This window comes from Macaca thibetana, chromosome 13 (assembly GCF_024542745.1).
Source record: "Macaca thibetana thibetana isolate TM-01 chromosome 13, ASM2454274v1, whole genome shotgun sequence".
Taxonomy (NCBI): Eukaryota; Metazoa; Chordata; class Mammalia; order Primates; family Cercopithecidae; genus Macaca; species Macaca thibetana.
The window spans coordinates 70,328,706-70,347,245 of record NC_065590.1 but is presented as its reverse complement, the minus strand read 5'-3'; the positions used below and the strand labels follow the sequence as shown (position 1 = coordinate 70,347,245).

The window sequence follows — 18,540 nt, the reverse complement described above, 5'->3', positions numbered from 1 at the left end:
AGCTAAACACTTGTAAATTCTAAAATATTTTAAATAAAGGTTTAAATGCTTTTAAGTAATGTTTTAAGTTTAAAAGAATGTCCTAACAGGAATGATGGTCTTTAATAAGCTTTAGCATCACTACAGAGAGAGAAAAAGAAAAAGCACATCTTTCCAGTGTTTCGCAACGTTAAAATACATTTCTCACTAAGTTAGATTTTAATCTCACTTGATACTACCTAAATATTTCAAATAATCAAATTCCTATTGCCATAAAAGGGAGGCCCATATTATCAGTGAGGGTAGAAACACAAGGAGGTAGTTTAGCCTTGTTCCCCTAAGATGATTTAAGACTGTTTTCAGGAATGGTTTGCAAGTTTTTGTATTTCCATTTTGCATTCTTAACTAGATTCATTGCTAAATAATTTGCATAATGAAATAATTAAACATATATGATTCACAGGGCTAGAAATTTCCTTCTGGCTTTTGTTTTTGATGCGGCACATATTTTATTAAAAAGGAAAAAAGGTAATTGGTAATAATGTTATAAATAAAACTGGTCAAAAATGTTTAAATAGAAAATAAATATTTTTAGAAGTTATATATTTGACTCTGTGCCCTGTATAGCATATAGTGCTATGAGTAAATGAACTGCATGTTATGAACACATAGAACATTCAGGGGTAGAAATTAACTTTCTTTCTGTCACCAATGTCTAAAATTATAAGCAATAATTTTGGTGGATTGCCAGAGGTTCACACTAAATGAGTTATAAATTGTTACTGAAAAAACAAAAAAACAAAAAACACTGTTAATACAAGCACAGGTACTTTTAAAAACCAAATTATCACTGTGTTTGAATACACAGCCCAATACTCATGAGGCTCTGGATTTATTATTGGGATACAGTATACATGATTCCATAAGTACATGTGGGTTGTTTTCTTTTAAGTTCATAATTAAATAGCTAATCATTTAATTTCAACCCCTGAGAGCAGGTGAAAAGGAAAGAGGTCAGGAGCAGAAATGAAAAAGAGTAAATAGTTTTAGGAAAACATTGAAAAAAAACACTGGGGGATGTAAAGAGGCAAGATTTATGATTTACAGATACAATGTTTTCCACTTACTCTTCACCCCCTTTTTCCCCTTTCTCTCCTTTTTGTATTGTTCCTTGAGTTTGGTAATTACTCCCTGGTCCACATTCCAGGCTTCAGGCATGAGACACTGGTCTTCCTTTTCTAAACAGAGTGAAACAAATGAAACAGTGTTTTTCAATAAAATATTGAACACTCTGAGTCAATATGTCTGAATGACATAACAACCATTTTCTTTATAGTATCACTAACTTAAAAGAAGTCATTGTTTATTCATTATATATATATATATAAGTCACACAAAAAAATATAATCACTAAGAATAAATTATCAGTGTGATTTCCTAGAATAGTAAGTTTCTCTTGAAAGACACACACACACACACACACACACACACACACACACACACACACACACACACACACACACACACACACACACACACACACCCTGGAGTATTTTAGTGATTTTTAGTAAATTAAGCCCAAACAACTTCTTGGCCAGGCACGGTGGCTCATGCCTGTAATTCCAGCACTTTAGGAGGCCGAGGCAGGTGGATCACATGAGGTCAGGAGTTCGAGACCAGCCTGACCAAATGGTGAAACAACATTTCTATTAAAAAAAATATCGGCCGGGCGCGGTGGCTCAGGCCTGTAATCCCAGCACTTTGGGAGGCCGAGACGGGTGGATCACAAGGTCAGGAGATCGAGACCATCCTGGCTAACACGGCGAAACCCCGTCTCTACTAAAAACACAAAAAATTAGCCGGGCGAGGTGGCGGCGCCTGTGGTCCCAGCTACTCGGGAGGCTGAGGCAGGAGAATGGCGTGAACCCGGGAGGCGGAGCTTGCAGTGAGCTGAGATCTGGCCACTGCACTCCAGCCTGGGCGACAGAGCGAGACTCCATCTCAAAAAAAAAAAAAAAAAAAAAAAAAAAAACCAAATTAGCTGGGCATGGTACCTCATGCCTGTAATCCCAGCTACTTGGGAGGCTGAGGCAGGAGACTCTCCTGAACCCAGGAGGCAGAGGTTGCAATGAGCCCAAATTGTACCACCATACTCCCGCCTGGGCAACAAGAGCAAAACTCTGTCTCAGAAAACAAACAAACAAAAACAGAAGTTCTCGTTTTCAGAATTCCACTAGGACTAACACAAAAAGACACTTCGTATTAATTTATGTGATGAGAGAAAATTATTAGAGATTGTACAAAATAAACTCTAATGATCTTTTAAAGAATTTGATATTTTTGCCATGTGTTCATCAATAAGTGATCATTGCCAGGCACGGTGGTTCACGCCTGTAATCCCAGTACTTTGGGAGGCCGAGGTGGGCGGATCACGAGGTCAAGAGATCGAGACCATCCTGGCTAACACAGTGAAACCCCGTCTCTACTAAAAATACAAAAATTGGCTGGGTGAGGTGGCAGGCGCCTGTAGTTCCAGCTACTCAGGAGGCTGAGGCAGGAGAATGGCGTGAACCCAGGAGGCAGGGCTTGCAGTGAGCCGAGATGGCACCACTGCACTCCAGCCTGGGCAACAGAGCGAGACTCCATCTCAAAAAAAAAGAAAAAAGAAAAAAAAAGTGATAATTTTTATTTTACAGGCTTAATACATAGCATTTGTTAAAACGTATTAATCAACCTTCATTTAAAATTTACAATTTAAGTGATGTTAAGTTTATACATTCTTAAAACAGGAAACAGCTTCTAGTAGTAAAGAAAATCAATAATCAATTGTCACTATTTCAAGAGAAGAAAATCTAAAGAATGTTATATATTTATATTTACTATAAAACAACATAAATACTATATAATGCTATGTAAATGTTAACTCAGAATGCTAGCTTGAACCCAAGACTGATATCTCCAACTGCTCATTCTACATTTCCATTAGGAAGACTAACAGATACCTCAAAGCAAACATACAAAACCAAACACCCAACCTCTCTCCCCATCCAATCTGTTCCATCCAAAGGGTTCCCCACCTTATTTGATGACAACTCTATATGTGCACTTGCTCAGAGCAATACCCATTCTTTCCCACACCACATTAAATATATCAGGAAAAACTATTTTCTCTACCTTCACAAATTTCAGAATCTGGCTTCTCAGCACATCTACTACTTCTCTGACCACTATGATCTCTTGCTAGGATTACTGCAATAATTGCTTCCCCTCCCCCAAGTCTATTATCAACACTAGTTTCCCTGTGCAGTCTATTCTCAACGTAGCAGCCAGTGATGGTTTAAAATAAAATATCATGTCACCCTTCTTGCTCAAATCCCTCCCATGGCTCCCCATCTCACCACTGGTCTACATGGCCCAAGATAATCTGGTCATTTCTTACTACATTCTCCCTAGAATCACTCTGCTGTAGCCACTCTGGCTCCCTTAAATTTCTCAGGCATGCCAGGGATGCTGCTATCTTAGGGCATTTGTGCTGGCTTTCTTCTTCCTGAACACTTCTTCCCCAGATGGCCAATCCCCTTATCATGTCTTTTATTCAGCTGTTACCTTCTCAATGGGGCTTACCATGGCCACTATATTTTATGGGTTTTTAACTTAAATATATATATACACACATATTTATTTATTTATTTATTTTTGAGGCAGGATCTCATTCTATCAAACCAGCTGGGGTGCACTGTCACAATCTCAACTCACCGCAGACTTGATCTCCTGCGCTCAAGCAATCCTTCCACCTCTGCCCCGCAAGTAGCTGGGACAACAGGTGTGTACCACCATGCCCAGCTAATTTTTAAAAAATTTTTTGTAGAGATGAAGTATCGCTACATTGCCCAGGCTGGTCTCAAACTCCTGGGCTCAAGCAATCTTCCCACCTCAGCCTCCCAAAGTGCTGGGATTACAGGCATGAGCCACCGCACCCAGCTAACCACTCTATTTTGAATTGTAAACTGCTCTCTCTACCCTACACTGACCCGAGCTCTCTCTATCTCCCTTACTCTGTACTTTTTCTACTTTCCATAGCATTTATCACCTTCTGACATACTATATCCTCTTAGTGGAATGTAAGCACCAGAAGAATAAGGATCTTCACCTAGAAAACCTGGCAAATAGAAAGCACTTGATCAGTATTTGTTGAATGAATGATCGGAGTAAACCGAAGTGAATAATAATAAACAGAAATCTGTTTTTAACAATTTGAGTTTCAATCCAGTTTAGATAACTGTTTCCTGGGCCTCTGAATATAATACTATTAAAAATCACTTTAAACAACACTTTTATACACTTAACTATAATCTATCTTTATCTTCCCAGAAAGACGTAACAATTAAAAATGTTAATTTTCATCAATCAAGTCTTAATAATAAATTAAACTAGATGGCTTTTGGGTCCCCAGAATGTCTTCAGGTTTTTGAAGTTAAAATGTAGCCTTATAATCTTACTAGATTCATAAGAACAATAATAATCATGGAAGATGTACGGTAAAATCTTTTTGCTTGCAAGAATCTAACCAGATACTGAACCTAAGCATATTCCTTTTTTATTTTGGTAGAGCAGGAAGGGAGTACAGTAGGAGAGAGATGGAGCGAACCCTTAAAATGGTTTAAATGTTCACTCAATTAGACAAGTTTTGCAATCTAGTTTTGTTAATTTGTTAGAAGTGAACCCTTCGAATCTGAATTATAAAATTCTAAAACACACAAGTCAAACGACTGGTAAAGAAACCTCCAGTAAACTGAAACATTCCATTTACTCATGCTCACTAACAGAACTATTCAGCACGCTACTAAAGAATGAGAAAACTCAATTGTGAGAACAGTCATGCATGTGACTCATATAGTAGGCTAAGTAAAATGTACACACATGTATCATATAATACACTGAGCTATGACTCATACATTAAAGTAAAGGAAGTTACACAAGGAACAGTGCAGCTGTCCTTGGGAAAAACCAACCTCCGGTACCCTTGCGATATGATTCACAATTAAAATGACCAACTATATCTATGCAGATGTGTGATACCTCAGAGAAAGACCTCAGTGCAGCACGGCAGATGCAGCTATGTAGGTGGACTTGCCTAAAATATGAGTAACTTGATACACAAGCTCAGTAGAGAATAAGACAGAATAGAGGCCTGTTTCACTTTAACTTCCCTTTGGTTTCCAGACCTCTTTTCTTGAAAGAAAAGCCAGTCACTAGATAGCCACTGTATTCTTCAATGACTAAATAAGTATCTTAGATAATTTCTTCAATTATTTGCTACAAAAAAAGGAAAAGAAATGCCATTGGTACCATGACACAGTCCCTGAAGGTAATGGAAAATTTACATGGTTTAAGGAAAAGTAAAGGCTTATGAAAAATTTATTGTGTGCTATGGTTATAAAGTTACTATTGTCAATATTATCGCTGCACAAGAAAACTTTTTTTTTTTTTTTTTTTTTTTTGAGACAGAGTCTCACTCTGTTGCCCAGGCTGGAGTGCAATGGTGCAATCTCGGCTCATTGCAACCTCTGCCTCCCAGGTTCAAGTGATTTTCCTGCCTCAGCCTCCCAAGTAGCTGGGATTTCAGGCACCCGCCACAATGCCCAACTAATTTTTGTATTTTTAGTAGAGACGGTGTTTCACCAGGTTGGCCAGGCTGGTCTCGAACTCCTGACCTTAGGTGATCCACCCGCCTTGGCCTCCCACAGCGCTGGGATTACAGGTGTGAACCACTGTGCCCGGCCCAGAAAACTATTTTTTAATGATTCTGGGGCAAATGAACCTACCAATCATCCTAGAAAGTAATTTTCAACTGAATCCAAAGGGCAAGAAGAAGTCAGCTGGACTTACAAATACAATCAGTTTCTTGCTCTCATAGGAAGCTCCAATATAAAAGCAAAATAATACACTACAAGTGACTATCCTTTACCCGAAATGCTTGGGACTAGAAGTATTTCGGATTTCAAATTATTTTGGATTTTGGAATATTTGTATTATACTGGTTCAGCACCCCCTAATCCAAAAATCCCAAATCCAAAATGCTCCAATGCATATTTTCTTTAAGTATCATGTCAGTGCTCAACAAGTTTCAGAATTTGGAGCATTTCAGGTTTCAAATTTCACATCAGGGATAGACAGTCAACCTTACTTAAGTAACTTACTTAACACCTCAACAAAAAGAGTCATTAAAAGATTCAACAAATGGGCCAGGCCTGGTGGCTCATGCTTGTAATCCCTGGCTTTGGGAGGCCGAGGCGGGCAGATCACTTGAGGTCAGGAGTTCGAGACCAGCCTGACCAACACAGTGAAACACCGTCTCCACTAAAATACAAAAAATACCCAGGCGTGGTGGCAGGCACCTGTAATCCCAGCTACTCCAGAGGCTGAGGCAGGGGAACTGCTTGAACCCAGGAGGCAGAGATTGCAGTGAGCCAAGATCGTGCCACTGCACTCTAGCCTGGGCGACAGAGTGAGACTCTGTCAAAAAAAAAAAACCGAACAAACCAAAAAAAAAAGATTCAACAAATGCCCTTATTATAATGGTTTGTGATAACTAAGGGGGGAGGGGTTGAAGTCTACCCTGAATGCAAGGCAGAAAAATTAGCAACATAACAAAGTATCTCTTCTAGACCTTGTGCTACTGGGATTGTTCAATATTTACAGAGGAAGAACATCTCCTTGAGACAAACACAAATCAATTTTATTGTATAATGTCTCAGATGGAAAAAAGGTTACAAAAAATCTATTTTAGTTTGTTAAAAACATTAGGAAACCTTTTCCTTAAACTTACCTAACAGAGTTTTCTTATCAGTCACTACATATAAAAACCAAGCAATTGTGAAGGAGGAACAATTTCAACAAAATTTTTAAATGAATGAGAGAAGGAAAAGATATCTTACTTTTTTTCATTTTGGCTTTAGAATTCTTTCATTTTTCCTTCAGAGACGAAATATACCAAAAAAACAGGGATTTAATTAGTATTTCTAATGTGTATAACTAAAAATGTAAAAAAAAGTTCTTCATTTTAAGCAAAACATACTAAGTAACAGTTGGACAGGCCGGGCGCGGTGGCTCAAGCCTGTAATCCCAGCACTTTGGGAGGCCGAGACGGGCGGATCACGACGTCAGGAGTTCGAGACCATCCTGGCTAACACGGTGAAACCCCGTCTCTACTAAAAAATACAAAAAACTAGCCGGGCGAGGTGGTGGGCGCCTGTAGTCCCAGCTACTCGGGAGGCTGAGGCAGGAGAATGGCGTAAAAACCCGGGAGGCGGAGCTTGCAATGAGCTGAGATCCGGCCACTGCACTCCAGCCTGGGCGACACAGCAAGACTCCGTCTCAAAAAAAAAAAAAAAAAAAAAAAACAGTTGGACAGAAGTAATACTTATATTCCAGTCTTATAGCCTGTGTTCTAGTTCTTAAAGGTATATTAGAGTCTGTATTTATCCCACGTAAATTAACATAGACAGAAAACCAAATACTTACTTACAATTCGGAGCTAAACAGTAGGTACTCATGGACATAAAGAAAGCAACAAAGACACTGGGGACTACTAGACGCGGGAGGCAGGAAGGGTAGTAAAGGCTGAAAAACCAACTGGTAAGTAACGGTACTATGCTCAGTCCATGGATCAGTACATATCATTCATATCCTAAACTGCATCATCACACAATATAACTAACTGTATCATCACACAATATAACCAAGTAACAAACCTGCAAATGTACTCCCAAAACTAAAATAAAAGTTGAAAAAGAAAAAAACAAAAAACCAAAAAAATACTATTTATAAACAGGGTAATCTGTATAATTTGGGACTTATATCTTTTTTTATTGAGGAGACCACTCGATATTGAAAAGATAACAATTGGCTGCAAATTATTTACATATATGGGAAACTGAAATCAAATCTTCAGTTATTCATGCAACATGAAGAAATGATTTTAAAATTCACATGGAGAATTCAAGTTCAAACATCATGAAAGGTTGGACCCAAACCAACAGATCCCTATCCTCTTCCCCTATATATTTCCCCTATATATATCCCCTATATATTTCATAATATAAAACTTAACTTTAAAAAAGTAAATACAAGGCTGGGAGCAGTGGCTCATGCTTGTAATCCCAGCACCTTGGAAGGCTGAAGCGGGCACATCACCTGACGTCAGGAATTTCAAGACCAGCCTGGCCAACATGGTGAAACCCTGCTTCTACTAAAAATACAAAAATTAGCCGGGCGTGGTGGCGCACACCTGTAGTCCCAGCTACTCAGGAGGCTGAGGCATGGGAATTGCTTGAACTCGGGAGGTGGAAGTTGCCGTAAGCTGGGATCATGCCACTGCACTCCAGCCTGGGTGACAGAGTGAGACTTGGTATCAGAGAAAAAAAAAAAAAGTAAACACACTGCTGAGCTTAGAAAGAAAAACAATGAAAAATGTCAGGTGCCAGTAATAAAGCATAAACATAGCCAGACCCTGCTGCTGCAACTCAGTAGGATATCTGTCCTGGCTATAAGCCTTAATGCCTGTATAAAAAGTCAATATACAACTCTAAGTAAGATTTCTTTACATATGTTACAGACAATTAAAAATATAATTTCAATATAGCACTGCTTTGAATAGCAAAACAACTGAGAGTACTTTTAATGATCTATGCACAAAATTTTTACAGGAAAAATTAAACAACTTTTTTTTTTTGAGACAGAGTCTCGCTCTCGCGCCCAGGCTGGAGTGCAGTGGTGCGCAACCTCCACTCACTGCAACCTCCACCTCCCAGGTTCAAGCGATTCTCCTGCCTCAGCTTCCCGAGTAGCTGGGACTACAGGCGTGTGCCACAACGCTTGGCTAATTTTTTTGTATTTTTAGTAGAAACGGGTTTAACCATGTTAGCCAGGATGGTCTCGATCTCCTGACCTCGTGATCTGCCCAGCTTGGCCTCCTGCAGTGCTGGGATTACAGGCGTGAGCCACTGCACCTGGCCAACAACTTTTTTAAGGTCATAAAAATGAATAAATATCCTATGGTGAAGAACAGTAAAATAGAAAAGAAAAAATATCTATTTAATATAGCTGTTTAAATAAAAGTAGATGAAAAGTTCATAATGTGGTATATCTACATCTAAATAATAAATTCTATAAAACAATTTTATATCATGTTTGGAGCTACTTTTATCTTTATGGATGAAATATTAACTTAAAGGAACGTCTATTTCAAATAAAAAAACATGGGTTCATCTTTTAAGAAAACTTAGTGGAAGTTTTTATATAAAGATAAACGAAAAATAATATCAAAATGATACATTACATTCTCACAACAAACAAACACTTGCCCAAATATTAAGCCATTAAGGTCTTTTCAATCTAGCAAATGTTCTTAAATTTCAGTGGGTGAAAAGCAACACAAACCATAAATCTTATCCTAAATATCTTCATGAAAATTTAAATATAAACTTAAGAGTATTTGAATATTTGCGGATCACGAGGTCAGGAGTCTGAGACCAGCCTGGCAAACACAGTGAAACCCCGTCTCTAATAAAACTATAAAAAATTAGCTGGGGGTGGTGGCGGGCACCTGTAATCCCAGATGCTTGGGAGGCTGAGGTAGGAGAATTGCTTGAACCCTGGAAGCGGAGGTTGCAGTGAGCTGAGATCGCACCACTGCACTCCAGCCCAGGAAACAGTGTGAGACTGTTTCAAAACAAACCAACCAACCAATCACCCAGAAAACATTTGGCTGGGCACAGTGGCTCAACCTGTAATCCTAGCACTTTGGGAGGCTGAGGTAGGAAGATCACTTGAGCCCAGGAGTTAGAGACTAGCCTGGGCAATATAGTGAAACCCATCTCTATTTTTTTATTAATAAATAAGTAAATAAATAAAAGCAATATTCATCGATAGTATCATTTAGTGTAATTTTCTCTTTTAGTTAAAATTCTCAAATATGGGCAAAAATATGTCATTCATTCATTCATTCATTCATTCATTCATTCATTCTGAGATGGGGTCTCACTATAACTCCCAGGCTGGTCTGGAGCTCCTGGATTCAAGTTATCCTCCTGCTTCAGACTCGGGAGTCGCTGAGATTACAAGTATGAGCCACTGCGCCCAGTCTTATTTAAATTTAACATAAGTTGGAAAACTTTAATGTCAAAATTCCAACTCTTGGCCGGGCACAGTGGCTCACGCCTGTAATCCCAGTACTTTTGGGAGGCTGAGGCGGGAGGATCATCCAAGTTCAGGAGTTCAAGATCATCCTGGCCAAGGAGGCAAAGCCCAGTCTCTACTAAAAGTACAAAAATTAGCTGGGCTTGGTGGTGCACACCTGTAGTACCAGCTACTCGGGAGGCTGAGGCAGGAGAATCACTTGAACCTGGCAGAGGTTGCTGGGAGCCCAGAACGTGCCACTATACTCCAAACTGGGCAACAGGGCAAGACTCCGTCTCAAAAAAACAAAAAAAATCCAACCATCTTCTCATTAATACTTTAGCATGTCTTAACTAAGTCTTCTATACAATCACATCTCTATGCCATTAATTTGTATTGAAATAAATATAATTTGACATTTAGCAAATCAATACATTCTAAAATCTCATTGTGAGGTGTCAGAAAATTGCAAACAACTTTTTGCAGACTCAAAACCAAAGACTCTTGTAAACTATTTCAAAACAGGGAAATGGAAATAAGGTAACCTTCTGTATGTTTGCCTCTCACCTTTCCCCTATGCCAAAGCACAATCCTGAAAAAGTAAATTACAATACCAAATTATAGCACGTAATCCTATTTCCTCTGTATAAGGACTCTAACTTCTCAGTGGCAGAAAAACGTAAGAAAATTTTTTCAGCCAAACATTAAAGAATGCTAAATAATGTTTAATTTCAAAATGTGTTAAATACAAATTAATTATTTTTCAAAAGGTTTAGTAAATTATTGCTGTCATGAACTGTCATGAACTGTGAAAGATTACTACGTTAGTCATATTTACCTTGTGGATATGTGAATACTACAGAAGTTACCTACCTATAAATGCAAAATATGCTCTACACTTTAAAAACAGAGAAACCGGGCTGGGCGCAGTGGCTCACGCCTCTAATCCCAGCACTTTGGGAGGCCAAGGCAGGTGGATCATGAGGTCAGGAGATCGAGATCGAGGCTAACACGGTGAAACCCCGTCTCTACTAAAAATACAAAAAATTAGCCGGGCGTGGTGGCAGGCGCCTGTAGTCCCAGCTACTGGGGAGGTTGAGGCAGAAGAATGGTGTGAACCCAGGAGGCAGAGCTTACAGTAAGCCGAGACCGTGCCACTGCACTCCAGCCTGGGAGACAGCGAGACTCCGTCTCAAAAATAAACAAACAAACAGAAACCGGCTGGGTGCGGTGGCTCACACCTGTAATCCCAGCACTTTGGGAGGCTGAAGTGGGTGGATCACCGGAGATCAGGAGTTTGAGAACAGCCTGGCCAAAATGGCGAAACCCCATCTCTACTAAAAATACAAAAATTTGCCAGGCATGGTGGCAGGCGCCCATAATCCCAGCTACTAGGGAGGCTGAAGCCGCCCCAGGAGGCAGAGGTTGCAGTGAGCCGAGATAGTGCCATTGCACTCCAGCCTAGGCAACAAAAGCAGAACTCCACCTCAAAAAGAAATTTAAAAACAGAGAAATCAATTATCCATTCCTTTTCCTCAAAGAAGCAAAAAATTTCCTAGTCCTCCCTTAACAGGTCTTAATGTAATCTAATTTGTAGATTTGTCAATTAAAGAGCAGGAGACCAACAGTTAATGTGCCAGAATAGCCAAACAGAAAGAAAGATTTTGTCACTTATTTTTCCCCAACATATTTAGTTTTTTTGAAAACTAGTTTCCTAAACCCTTCATAAGAAAAATGTGTGCTCTTGTTTTAAGTGAAATGTATACGACACATAGTAAAAACACAACTTCAAAAACGAAGATGAAATATCCTTAAAATTTCGCTTTAGGGTTGAAAGAAAACCTTGAAAGTAGGAAGTTATATTAGGTCATCAGCAGAACTATACGGTGTAGCAGACAAAAAATTACAAGTGTGAAAATAACTTTATCCTTTTCTTTATGACACAGGGTCTTACTCCGTCACTCAGGCTGGCGTGGCTTGATCATGGCTCACTTCAACCTCCTCAGGCTCAAATGATCCTTGCACCTTGGCATCCCAAGCAGCTGGGACTACAGGCACACGCCACCATGCCCAGTTAATTTTTGTATTTTTTTGTAGAGATAGGGTTTTGCCATGTTGCCCAGCCTGGTCTCAAACGTCTTGACTCAAGCAATCCTCCCACCTTGGCCTCCCAAAGTCCTGGGATCACAGGTCTGAGCCACCCAGCCAACTTTATCAATTTTTTTAAACAATAAAACATTCAAAGTTTAAAGTTCAACATAGTTAAGTTGGTCCCAAAGAAAAGCTCCAAGGAGGCTGAGAGTGGTGGCTCACATCTATAATTCCAGCATTTTGGGAGACCAAGGCAGAAGGATCACTTAAACCCATTTTGAGACCAGCCTGGGTGACATGGCAAGACCTTGTCTCTACTAAAAACCAAAAACAGTTGCCAGGCGTAATGGTGCACACCTGTGATCACTTGAGCCCAGGAGGTTGAAGCTGTAGTTTGTTGTATTCAAGCCACTACGCTCCAGTCTGGGCATCAGAGTGACACTTTGTCTCAAAAAAAAGAAAAGCTCCAAGGAAAATGAAGTACACAGAGTGTAAACTAATTAAGTAATGAAATTCTTCAATCTCAAGAGAAAATTTCTCTCAATTTCAATCTCTGTCTCTCTCTCTCACACAAATATACATACATCTGATGAAATGAATCACTTTTGTTTTGAAGGATTTATCATAATCCTACCTTAAGTCGATTCAATGACTTTCTTCAGAAAGTGTGCCACTGGGCCAGGCACACTGGCTCATGCCTGCAATCCTAGCACTTTGGGAGGTTGAGGCAGGTGGATCACCCTGAGGTCAGGAGTTCAAGACCAGCCTGGCCAACATGGCAAAACCCCGTCTCTACTAAAAATACAAAAATTAGCTGGGCATGGTCATGGGTGCCCATAATCCCAACTACTTGGGAGGCTGAGGTAGAAGAACAGATTGAACCTGGGAGGCGGAGGCTGCAGTGAGCCGAGATCGCCCCACTGTACTCTAGCCTGGGTAACAGAGCTAGACTCCATCTCAAAAACAAAAAGTGTACCTTTGTTCTATTAAATAACTTGATAGTGATAACATCTCCATACTAGAATGATCTATGCTGTGGAAGTTTCCCCAAAATACTTGTTTTAACTCTTATTAGATGTTTAAAATATTCGATTTTTTTAGAACATTTTGAGAAGAAAACTTCTATGCCTTGTACAAACTGTCAAATCTTAAACTACAATGAATGACTGACTACACTTTTCTAACTTATACTCCTTTTTGCATGTAAGATGTCAGAAATGAGATCTCCAAAAATCCTCTAAAGTCTCATAATCAATTTCCACAAAAATCTAGATTTGCAAGTTCTACTGTCTAAACAGAAAACAGAATATTCTATTTAGTAATTCAAATTCTTTTTATACTGTATTTTTTTCTTTTTAAATGAGGTAGTTATACAATGTTCTTTAAACATACACACACAAACACCCTGGATAAAGGGTGCTAGTAGTAACAAGTTCACAGAATGTTCAATATTTCAACATTATAGTTAAGATATTGCCCTCCTGGTAAGATATAAATTTCCTTTATTTACTTAACATCTCTGGTTGGATCCAGTATGCTTCCTTACCCCAGTCTGTTCCATCGCCTGCACTTCTAGATTCATTGTCTCCTTCCTCTGACGTAACCAAGAAGTCAAACTCCTTTAGAGCTTCTTTTGTATCTCGATCTTCACTGCTGTCAGACAATGCTTTTTTCCTAACAATCTGATGAAAAAACATGCTAAATTAAATAAGAGATAGCTTCCCTTCACCACTGAATAAGAAAATTCAATTATTTTCTTCAGAAAGTGTACCTCTGTTGTGTTAAATAACTGTACGATCTAACTCAGTGAAAATCACATAGTTTTAAAAAAGATGTATATTATAAATTTTAAAGCAGTAATTTAGACTTTGTTCAACGGTATTACGGCTTGTTTTAAGTAAACCAATGGAACCACATGCTGAAATATAAGACATGTATTGAAACAGCAGCTAGTTGATTTACAAGGTACTCTGTTAGGTTCCCATAATTATTTCTACTGTCCCAACCTTGCATCAGTTTTCTCTAGTAGCTCTCCATGTATTTAATTTTTTCCCTAAAATGTTGATTTTTCAGAGTGCATCTAACTTAGATTTAACACCAAATTGGTAAAGGCTGTTATGTTTCATTTTTCTATATTTAGAAATAACTCTGGAATCATAAATCCAGTTGAAGGGCTAAAACTTAAGCTTAATATATGCAGAGGCAATTTTTGAGATCTACATGCCTAAGCTCTTTATGAATTATCTCCTTCTCAATCACCTTTACCAACATGGGCATAAAGAAATTAGGATGCTAGGTTTGCATTTTCTTTGAATAAAATTTCAATATCTCAGTTTCTCTAGACTTCAGCTTCTTCACTTCATGCAAAACAGAAATAGCATGATATGATCAAATGTTATCGCTGGACTATTATGAGTGGCTTAAAAATATAAAAGTTTTACAGACAGACCAACAGGATAGACTAGAGAGTTCAGAAGTAGACCCCAAGACATGACAAACCCGTAACTTGTATGGCCCTGTTCCCATGCTGGTAATTGGTATCATTCATCAATCACAGCATTCATCATCAAAGACAAGATACAGCCTCAGAAATCCTTCTCAGCACAGCACTCCAAGAAACCACTACCAACAGAACAAAGGTGGCATCACAGATAAAACCTATCTGGCCTTAACTGTCCTGGTACTTATAAAAACTGGATAGGAGAAATCAAAGGAGTATTTAATGACGCTAGAATAATTTGTTTAACTATTTGGGATATTTTCCTAAAATCAAGAAATACTTCTATGCTTACAGCACCTCCCACTCTTAACATCTAGCAAATCTATTAGACAAACAAAAAAAGCAAGATCAGTGTGGCAGACTGGGACAGAAAACTCATGCTGAATGTGTATTCTTTTATAAATACAAACCATATTCTAATATTCTCTTCTAATTTTCCCTAGGTAGCCAGCCTAAGGTAGAAAGGTGTATCTGGGCCAAGCACGGTGGCTCATGCCTGCAATCCCAGCACTTTGGCAGGCCGAGACAGGTGGATCACAAGGTCAGGAAGTCGAGATCACCCTGGCTAACACAGTGAAAACCCCGTCTCTACTAAAAATATGAAAGAAAAACATTAGCCGGGCGCGGTGGCGAGCGCCTGCAGTTCCAGCTACTTGGGAGGCTGAGGCAGGAGAATGGCGTGAACCCAAGAGGCGGAGCTTGCAGTGAGCTGAGATTGCACCACTGAGCTCCAGCCTGGTGACAGTGTGAGACTCCATTACAAAAAAAGAAAAAGAAAAAGAAAAAGAAAAAGAAAGGTGTATCTGAAGAGTTATGCCAACAGGACACCCCAATTCTCAGAGTTCCACATATAAATATATTGCCTAATCTATCTTCTTTTACCCTAGAGGCTTAATGTCTCCTCTTCTAGACTCTGATGAGTTGCCAGATGTAATTCAGAGGGACCATCTCCAACATCTTACAGACAGAGTCCTTGTTCTCACTGCCTGACAAAAAGACCAGGGAAAATCCATAAGAAGTACATGAAACTTCAAGTTGCAAGTCTGAATGTATTTTCAACATTAAATATGGTATTAAGTAACAAAAGCAACTCTTGGGGAAAAAAACCTGTTACTAGTCTCATCGCCTCAGTATAACCTTACAAAGAATAAAGATAAATGACGTATTTATTACTGTCATTGCAGATTACTATTTACTAAGTATCCTACTTTAAATAAATAAACCAAAGGTCCTCTGCTTTTAATGTTTAGGTATAGAAGAAAAATGAATTGTGTTTACCACTGGAGAACAGGATTAGAATAGGAAGGGGTAGAGTTTGTAATAATAAGCATATATTACTTTTCTTCCTGACATAGAAGGTTCCACTCCACTTCTACCTTCAATCAGCTTATAAACCAATTTAAGAAATTAAGAGAAAACCAAAGACGTTATGGGTTACATAGGATGCCTAAGCAGATTAGAAAAATGAATAAACTGTCACTTCAAAAACCATTAGGAGGGCCATGACACAAAGGGACATGGGATTCTTTATACTGTGGCTAAAAAAATAGTTAATAGCTCTTAGTTCCATTCTTTTTCCTCCTAAAGTTCCTGAGTGTGAAGACTAAATGTTGCTGCAGAAGTTAGCCTTCACACAGTTTGAAACTAATCACTTTTTACATGCATGTATAATCTCAAGGTTGTTATTACACTTAACTGGTGATGATGAGAATGCTGATAATAATGATGGCAAAGAAAAATAAGGGCCAAGTGCAGTGACTCACGCCTGTAATCCCTGCACTTTGGGAGGCCGACAAGGGTCGGCCTCATATGAGAAAGAAGAGCCTCATATCCTCTTCGTTCTCTTTGCCAACTTTGGAGTTTGTTCTTCAGGTTACATGTGGGATTATTTTCCACCTCTGCATCTTCTTCTTTTTCTTCATTATCTGCCTCTTCACCTTCTTTTACATTTCTTTCTTTCTTTCGTTCGTTCATTCTTTTTTTTTTTTGAGACAGAACTTTGCTCTTTTCACCCAGGCTGGAGTGCAGTGGCACAATCTCGGCTCACTGCAACCTCCGCCTCCGCGATTCTCCTGCCTCAGCCTCCTGAGTAGCTGGGATTATAGGCGCATGTCACCATGCCCCACTAACTTTTTGTATTTTTAGTAGAGACGGGCTTCATCATGCTGGCCAGGATGGTCTTGAACTCCTGACCTTGTGATCCACCCGTCTCGGCCTCCCAAAGTGCTGGGATTACAGGCGTGAGCCCCTGCACCCGGCCAAAACTAAAAAAATTTTTTAGTGCAGTGGTATGATCATGGTTCACTGCAACATCAAATTCCTGGGCTCAAGCGATCCTCCTTCCTCAGCCTCCTGTGTAGTTGGAAATACAGGTGTGTGCCATCACACATGGCTAATTAAAAAAAAATTTTTTTTAGATATGGGGTCTTGCTATGTTGCTTAGGCTTATGTTGCCTGGCCTCAACTGATCCTCCCACTTCAGCCTCCTGAGTAGCTGGGATTACAGGCACAAGCCACTGCACTCAGCACAGAACTGCTATAATCTGCACTAATTAGAAGACAGTATATTTATTATGTTGCTTACTTAAAAAGATAACAGTCTGTGGTTTAGGAATTTCTGGTAAGATCATATGTAATAGTTTTAATAATTAGTTTATGAATGTTTTGAATATTTAGATTGATATTACTAACTTACAGAATCATATAGCATTATGATTCAAGGCATTATTTAATACTGAGCTATGAATAAAGTATTTTGATGGAAAAATAACATCTCAATGCCAGCATCCCATAGAAATCACAAGGGGCTACACAATTTCCAGATGATCAAGACACAGAAAAAGTGTCACAGAAATTTAGGCTTTTCCTTTTACTATGGTAAATTGAGACATATGCTACTACTGCTTGTTTGGATAAAAAAAATTGGAAGTTACTACTTGAAGTTCAAATAATTTCCATGGCAGGGCTTTATCAGTAGAATACCACTGAATAGTGGTGAGGGAAAACAACAATCTGGCAGTAATAATTTGAGTCTCTGATGGCGCCCAAGAAACAGAAGGCGTAAAACACAGACAGGTTACACTTAGAAAGCACTTTATACTTAAACAGATCATTTTCGCACATAGTGTCTCTTTGTTCCTCACAAAATCCTCCATGGTTAAAATGGCTATTTATAACAATCCTCATTTTACAAATGAAAAAACTAAGCCTGAAGCATTAAGAAACACAAATAGTGGCAAAACTGGAGCTTAAACCCAAGTCTTTATTTAGAGGTCCAATCTGCTTTATATTATTTTACTTTCCTCCTCTCTATTCATAAATTAGTGTGAAAGAAAAAATGCAAACATTTTCCTAGACAAAGCAAAACATGTCCTCATATCTTACTTAAAAAAGAAGGAAAAGGAGTAGGAGGAAGAAGGAAGAAGAGGGAGAAGGGAGAAGGGGAGAAAAGCGAAGAGAGAAGAAAAGGGGAAAGAGGGAAAAAGAGACAAAAATAGAGAAGGGAAGAGAAAGAAGTAGGTACTTAGAGACATCTCTCATTCCAAGAAACTGCCATGGGAAAGTCAATAAGCTTATAAACATCTGAACGAAACTTGAGAAGAATCCTAAACAATTTTGAAGAAATCTAATGGAAGAGTTCTGAAAGTCTACAGAATTTGTCTACCAAAACAATCCTGACAAGAGAGACAAAAACTGCATATATTAGAGCTGATGCTAGTCGCCATCAGGCACCATGATGTGTCTGTCAATTCTGTTCTAACAACCAATAACCCTGCACTGTTATAACACAC

The 18,540-nt window shown here is 38.9% G+C and overlaps 1 protein-coding gene across 4 annotated transcripts in view; it reads right to left on the bottom strand.

Annotated features, from left to right (window-relative positions):
• The window catches only part of STRN (striatin), a 127,867-nt gene that overhangs the window by 42,348 nt on the left and 66,979 nt on the right, over window positions 1-18,540 (bottom strand). For all 4 annotated transcript variants that reach the window (XM_050753338.1, XM_050753339.1, XM_050753340.1 and 1 more), the window contains 2 exons: window positions 13,796-13,931; window positions 1,107-1,217 (listed from right to left, as the gene is read on the bottom strand). In XM_050753338.1, the coding sequence (XP_050609295.1) occupies window positions 1,107-1,217; window positions 13,796-13,931 (247 nt within the window). The remainder of the gene's footprint in view (window positions 1-1,106; window positions 1,218-13,795; window positions 13,932-18,540) is intronic.